The sequence below is a fragment of the Galeopterus variegatus genome, unplaced genomic scaffold (genome assembly GCF_000696425.1).
Source record: "Galeopterus variegatus unplaced genomic scaffold, G_variegatus-3.0.2 Scaffold13394, whole genome shotgun sequence".
NCBI classification, from domain to species: domain Eukaryota; kingdom Metazoa; phylum Chordata; class Mammalia; order Dermoptera; family Cynocephalidae; genus Galeopterus; species Galeopterus variegatus.
The window spans coordinates 13,017-20,765 of NW_007739505.1; the positions used below are offsets into that span (position 1 = coordinate 13,017).

The following is a 7,749-nucleotide window of genomic DNA, read 5'->3' on the forward strand; positions in this document are numbered from 1 at the left end:
CCTACTCTGCCTGGAGGAAGCTGTCATGCTTTACTACCCTTCTGTGTCCAGGTAAGCCAGCAGGCCTGGCAGCCCAGGTGCTCCAACCCCAGGCCCATTCTGTGTTCTGCAGGAAAGGGACATGCCCTGACCCACAGGGGTCGCCTTGCAGGTCACCGCATTGTCTTGTGCCATGTGAGGCCACTCACAATCACGACCTGGAGGGCTCACTGCAGGGCCTTGCACCCGTGATTTCCTTCCCTGCCTCTGCTTTTCTCGTTTGCGTGCTCACAGCAGGTATGCAAAGCTCTTGGTATATCCTCTCCGTATTGGTGAAGCTTCCTTATGCCCACTCTTTAATTTTTATTCTTCAAGCTTCCTCTGGAGGAGCAGGTGAGTTTAACATTTTAAGCAGGAGTTCGAGATGAGAAGCAAACGGGAGCTCTGGGAGGAGCTAATTCTGTGCCTCTGCTTCCTGCGCTTTCTCCCTTTTCTTCCATCCTGCACTCTTGCCTACGCTGAACACAGATGCAGGAAGATGTGGCCACTGAAACTGTTTCAGGCATTTCTTCAAGTTTAAAATGCCATCAATGCAACCAATTGCCAAGCCTCAAGGCACCTGCAAGGACATATACTCTAACTTCCTATGGAAAACTGGAAAACAGGTGAGCAGTACCTGTGATTTTAGGGCTGTGTGGACTGAGATCAGCACAGCACAGCCCTCAGGATAAATTTGGCCCTTTGCCTGATTTTGTACATAAAGTTTTATTGGAACACAGCCCATTTTTTTATGTACTGTCTGTGGCTGCTTTGGCACTACAACATCAGAGTTGAGTCGTTGTGACAGAGACTGTGGTGTGACCCACAAAGCAGAGTATATTTACTATCTGTCCCTTTGCAGAAAAAAATTGCTGGCCCATGGTGTAGATCATTTCTCCCCCTTCTTTTTCAATTTCTTTCAGCTACTCAGTTAGAGATCTCCAAACTGGTTTTGCCTTATCAACCGTGAATACTCACAGGAGCTCCGTGTAGATCCATTCGTGCGCTGTCTTTCCTGGAGAACTTGAACAGGGCAGATACAGTGTCAGCAGCTGCTATAACAGAACGCACTTAATTGGAAAGGGAGTTTCTGTTGCTTGCCCTCACCTGTGGGACCTTGGAGACCCCTGGCGAAGTGGAATCTGAGCCTAAGGGCATGATTGCTGGGGGGCTCACAAGGAGCCCTGAGGTGCTGTCGGGTCTTCAGGAAGCATCTTAATCCTTGATCAGCTCTTAATCCTCACATCTCCTAACCTAGAGCCTTCAACGTCCTTCAGGCTTCGCAGGCTCACTGTGACTAGCATGCACTTTCTGTCTTGGCGGTGGAATCACTTCTCTTGCTCCTTGTCTCCCTTTCTCCCCTTGAGCCTTTCCAGACTGCATTTTAGCCTTCTTAGCTGAAGAAGAAAGTGCCTGTTAAAAAGGAGGTGGCAGCATGGAAATCCTTCCCATGGCAAGATGGGTATTGCATTTTTCCTACCCGATTTTTTATATTTTCTGCCATTTTTTACCTTTTGGTTTGAACACTCCATGAATATTAAAAGTGCTTTTGTTGTTATCATTTCACCTTCTGTGGCCACAGGGGCTGGCTGTCATCTGCTTTTCTGCCTGCCCCTTTGGTTGGGCCTGCTCCATCCTCTCTCCCCTTTGCCTTGGTTCTCTCTTCCTCTGCACCATTTTTCTTCTCTCCTGCATCCTGCATTTCTCAGCTGATAGTTCCTACTTGGTAACATCCACTGTGTGGCTCCCCACACATCCTACGGTGACCGGCAATGCCTATGACTCATCAGTACAAAACCTTGTCCTTCTCCCTGAAAAGAATCACAGAAACAATTGATATCCATAATCATGAGAACAAATTTCCTTTGAAATACGAAGCTCAGGTATTTTGAGTTGCTCAGGGAGAGGGACTAGCTATCATTCATGCTACTGGCTAAGTGTAGCATGTAGTAAGTGCTCAAAACCTAACTAGTTGAGTGCCTTTGTTTCTACTTGAATTTTGTGTTTTTTTCCTTGAAGACACCCAGTGTATGGAATCCTCTACCCCAGAGTGTCTTTTCCTTAAATGCCTTACAGGTCAGGTCCTCCCATTTACGAGACAGAAACATGATTGATTTCCTTATTCTCCTGCAACTTATTGCTTGTTGTCAGACATGAGGAATGAGTCAGATTTCCTTTTGGCAGGGTCAGAAGTAGATTTATGCATGTCCCTTTTTGCCCTCATCCTCTTATCTCGGCTTCCAGATAAGTCTGCATGTTTTAGCCAAAGTTTTGCATTCAAGAAGAATGACTCAGTTTTCCTCCCTCAGGTGTGAAAGGGGTCTGGACCACACCATCCCCCACTACGTCACCACGTACTTGCCACTGCTCCTCGTCCTTGTAGCCAACCCCATCCTGTTCCAAAAGACAGTGACGGCAGGTACATAATAGGGAAGTTCTCCGGGTACCTGGACACTGGGTATGACCCTATGTCTGGGGCTCAGATAATGGCATGTCATCCTTCTGGAATTATCCAGGACAGTTGACCCCATTCATCATCCTCCAGAGGCATAAGCAGAATACAGTTGGATAAAGTAAACAGGTTTAAGAAATGAAAATGAGCAAGCCTGTTTAGTCCTGGACCACACACGTTCTCTGCCAACGTTTGTTAGCTCAAGGCCAGGGCAAGTTGACCTTTCATTTCTGTGCTGGGCTCATCCTGGGTCTGCCCTTGGCACGCCTTAGAGGCTCCCAGGAGTGGCCTTAGGAAGCTGTGGAGGTGAGATAGGAGCCGAAGGGGAGGGAAGGGGTGGAGAAAGGGGTGGGGGGAAGGGGTGGGGCAAAGTCTGAGGAGTCTGGAGCCTGGTCACTGCCATCATGCTCTTGGCTTGTGTGTTTTCTCAGATGGGCAGGAAACAGGAAATGAGCCAGACGCAATGGGAAGAACTGGATAAGAGGAGTATGGTGGGTCAGTAGAATGCTAGGGAAGGACCTCTGCGCTGGGACTGGGGATTTCCATTCCAGCCCCTACCACCTCTTCAAGGAAGGGTGACCTGGAGCAAGTGTCCAGCTGGAGCAAGTGTCCAGCTTCCTCGGGCTGCTCTGCATCCCTCAAGGGCAGGATGGGCATCAGGAAGTTTGCCTTAACAGAAAGGTTGTTTGAGGATCAGCTGTTGATTTTAGAATTTTAAAACATTGTTTAAAGTACTCTACCACTAGGAGCAGGAAACTATTGTGGGTCTTTGGACCAGTCTTTTTATATCTACATTTAAATATGGTGTATTAAACACTGGAATTTTTTACAAAATTAAGTAAAAAATAGTGATTTAAGTATATCAAACCAATGAAAATGACTCATAGAAAAAAGGGCTGAAAAGAAATACAATAAAACATTAACGGTGGTTGTCTCTGGGTGGAGGGACCATGGGTCATTAATTCTTCTGTAAACTTTTTTTATACTTTCTAACTTGTCTATAAGGAGAAACTTAAAATAGTTCAGTATTTTAAAATAACAGGTGTGTATTATTTTTATCATAGAGAAAAGAAACCTTTAAAAATATAGTCCCTGAACTAGTAAAATCCAAATAAAATTGGAAGTTTAGTTCATTTCACTGTTAATTTCTTATTTGTGACAAACGTCCTGTGGTTGCGTAAATTGTTAACATTGGGGGAAGCTGGGCAAAGAGTATAGGTATACAGAAGCTTTCTGAGCTATCTTTGCAATTTTTAAGTCAATCTAAAATTGCTTCAAAGTGAAAATTTTAAAAATATATATTCCTTAGAGTCTAGGAGGACTCCAACTTGGAAGTTGTGGGAACGGAGGTCAGTAGCTTGCTTTGCCTCATGCTGTCTGGTTTTGATTATGGGCTCACATCTGCTCTGATTCTGCTCTCCGTACTCAGTAAACAGAAATAATGAACACTGCGTGTGGTTCCCCTCTGTTCTTCCCAGTGGCCTCTTTACTAAAAGGACGACAAGGCATTTACACGGAGAACGAGCGAAGGATGGGAGCTGTGATCAAGATCCGATTTTTCAAAATAATGCTGGTTTTAATTATTTGGTAACCTTTCTTCTATTCTTTTTATTGCTTGTGGTAAGGGATATGCAAACGGTTTGCCCTTTTGCTTTTCCAAGTGTGACCTGGAAGTTCCGAAGAGAAGAGCCTTGGAGAGGAAATCTTTGAAACAGTGCTAGGTGCCCTTTGAGGAAATACATGGAGGACAAGGGAGCAAGTCCAGAGTGTATGAATTTCTGGAAGAATATCCAAATGTACTCAAATTATATATAACGCTCTTAGAACAAGAACTCCTGGATTTAGTTTTGAAATGTCCCCGCCATATGCATCCAAGTATTTCATCCCATTGCTGGGATTAACTGAAATGAAGCGGTTGATCATACTTTCTAAATCCACCCATGTGCCTCACTCGTGACACCAGAATTTCTGTATCTCACAGAGGAGCAAGCGCACATCTTCCATGTAAAGACTCAGACCTCAGTCACGAAGGGCAGAGAACAGGCTGAGCAATTTTGCTCTTCAGTTTTCCTCATCACTGGTGTCCTACCCAAAAGGACAGGTGGATGCTTTGAAAATAGACCTGTAGCCAGTGCAAAAAAGGTGGAAATTAGAACACCCTGCACTGCAGCAAATCCATACTTAGCAGGACAGGGCAAGCCCTTTGTGGTCTTAATAACTAATCTGATATTAGGAGATTTGTTTGAACACCCTCCTAGGAGAGACTTAAATCATCTCTCACTAAAAATGCACTCAGCTCACCATATCAAACTTCACTGACCCCCAAGAGTAACATTTTAAAGTTCCAGCATAAAATGTCAAAATAAGATTTGTTTTGGTCTATATCGAAACTTTGGGTTACTCCTCAAACAAAGAATGAATTCTGGGTTATTTGACACGGTGCTAGAACTTTATACGCTGAAGTGGCACTGAGTGTCACCATTGGTAGGATTTGCTGATCTCTGCTTTAGAGTGCGAGGAGTTATAGTTCTTAAATTGAATTCTTGGTGTGCTGGTTCCTTGTGGTTTCTTACTGCTGAAGTGGTCTTCCCTCCACCAGGAATTAGGAATTTTCGGCCTTGGTAGAAATCGTTCCCTGACCTCAGCATTTAAAAGTGAATTTTCTTGCATGTTCTCTTTACCCATGGGCCATTTTCTTTCTAACAGTTGGTTGTCAAATATCATCAATGAAAGCCTTTTATTCTATCTTGAAATGCAACCAGATATCAATGGAGGCTCTTTGAAAGGTGTGAGAAGTGCAGCCAAGACCACGTGGTTTATTATGGTAGGTTAATCTAGATTTAAAATTTTCAGCTTGGAAAAAAAAACACGCAGAAGTATGAGGTATTGTCATATAAATACATAGTGAGTTGAACAGTTTCCTGGCCTACCTATATCTGGCCTCTGTGTGCTAAGCTACCAGGTTTCATTCATTACTGGGATCATTATTAAATGGATACAACTCTGGTAAATTAATTTGGCACAGTGCATCAAAACTGTCAGGCAGACTCACAATATCAGATCTTTTATCTTGAAGGAGTATTTCAGATCACAAAGAAGACATAGGGATGAAGAAATTTCTAGTAGCATTATCCATAATTATACAGCATTATAGGAAACCCAAATTTGAAAAAAGGGTGGGGGGGATGGTTAAGTAAATTATAGTCTTTCATCCTGGTGGAATGTTACCAGATTTTTAAAATGACTGTTAAGAAATCTCTGATATTAAGTGGACAAGGTAGGGTATAAAATTATACCACCTTCAACTTCATAAAAACATACGTATATAAAAATATTGGCTGGAAATACAAGAAATGTTAATACAGTGGAAGCGCCACGGGTAGACTTCATCCCCAGCGCCACGGGTAGACTTCGACTTCATCCCCGGTGTTTTGAGTATATTACATTTACAATAAGAAAGGCATCCATGAGCTGAAGTCTCCATTGGCGGAGAGGTCCACTCTGTGCTACACAAAATTAATGTTTACGTTGCTTCCGCGTTGGGAAAGATCTGATTCACAAGAACCTTAAAATGAGGCTGGCACTAGCCTCCTCAGTCCCTGTGCTTTGGTTTGGAGCTAACAAACCAAACACGTGAAGTTAACCAAGGGAACCACACAAGTGGAGGGATGCTTCCCAGACTCATTTCTGCCTGAACAACATTTGTTAAATCAGATTCTGAGTTGACAGTGCAAGGTAGAAAGCTACAGGGGAGCAAAGCACCTTAGGCAGAGGCGAGAACGGGCTTGGTTCCATTGCCTGGGTCACATGGATCTCCTCTCCCCCCTTTTCTTCTCCCTCCCTCTCCCTCCCCCTTTCTCCTTTTTCTTTTTCGTTATTTTTAAAGATGACCGGTAAGGGGATCTTAACCCTTGGCTTGGTATTGTCAGCATCACGCTCAGTCAGTCAGCTAACTGGCCATCCCTATATAGGATCTGAACCCATGGCCTTGGTGTTATCAGCACCACACTCTCCCAAGTGAGCCACGTGCCAGCCCTGCCCCTTTCTCCTTTTCTCTGCTTCCTCTTCCCCTATTTCTCTCTTCCCTCTCCCCTTCCAGCTCTTCTCCCTTCCCTCCCCCCCACTCCCCCCACCCCCACTTTTTTTTTCCTGGCAGCTGGCTGGTGTAGGGATCAAACCCTGGACCTTTATGTTATCAGCACCATGCTCTAACCAATGGACCAACCAGCCAGCTCCTCCACCCCTATTTTCAGGCACGCTTTGAGGTACAGCACCTACTAGGGCCAATCTTTACCTTGCCCCAAACCAACCAACTAAGAGGTCACTCCTCAGTGAGGGCTGCCCGGTAGACATCCTGGGCAGAGTTTAGCACTTTGAGGACAGAATGCTCTAATTCCTGCTGCACTGCGCTGAGTGCCATGTGTCTTCTTGCCTCCCTCTCTCCCAGGGGATACTGAATCCAGCCCAAGGATTCCTCTTATCTCTGGCCTTCTATGGCTGGACAGGATGCAACCTGGATTTTCAGGCTCCCTGGAAGGAGATCCCGTGGGAATCTATGACGACCTCTGTCGCTGAGGGAACTTACCCGTCCCCAGTGGGCTCCTGTGTGCCCAGTGAAAATACCACTTCCAGGAAGATGGCACGTGTCAGTGGACACACTTCTGACGAAGCCCTGAGCATGCTGTCTGAAGGTAAAGCCCTGCTGTAGGCCAGGGCATGTAGACTGGGGAGCTCTGGGGCTTGGAAATCCTTTATCAAACAAGATGAACCTGGAGGATGTCCATGATGTCCACAGCCAACTTCAGGGGACAAACGGAAAGTTACAATAGCTGACATTGACTCTACTCTTAAGTTTCATCATCCACCTTTCCTTTTAATATTTTAATGGTGCCTTTCATTTAGTTACTAAGCACTGTAGCCTTGTATTATTTATAACTGGTCCTCTTGGGCTGGATAGCATTTTTGAATATGTGATAATTTGTCACTTTAAATCCCTTACTAACATTGGCTATGAGGCAATGCATGTTATGACATGACCTCTTTAGATTATAGGTGCAGTTTCATTGGTCCAGCTCATTTAAGTTCATTTAAGATGAAAAAGCAATCAGCTGGTGCTGGCTCTCCTAATCTGCTCTTTCCATGTGGGGACTAGTACTGTGGTCCTCACATCGTGCTCTGTGGAACCCTAACGTGTTGCTTCAGGCATCTAATAAGTGATTCAAATACCATTCCAAAATTCATGTGAAAATCTGTGATCAGAATTATGCATGCTCTGGGCC

General features: G+C 44.7%; 1 protein-coding gene across 1 annotated transcript; it reads left to right on the forward strand.

Moving 5' to 3' along the window:
* Position 1: 1 nt before the first annotated feature.
* On the forward strand, positions 2-7,178 carry LOC103581571 (G-protein coupled receptor 143-like; the record flags this gene model as incomplete). Its single annotated transcript, XM_008563373.1, has 5 exons — positions 2-51; positions 2,328-2,437; positions 3,949-4,057; positions 5,177-5,294; positions 6,918-7,178. Coding segments are annotated over 5 exons (648 nt in total), but the record flags the coding sequence as incomplete, so codon positions are not given.
* Between the last annotated feature and the right edge of the window lie 571 nt (positions 7,179-7,749).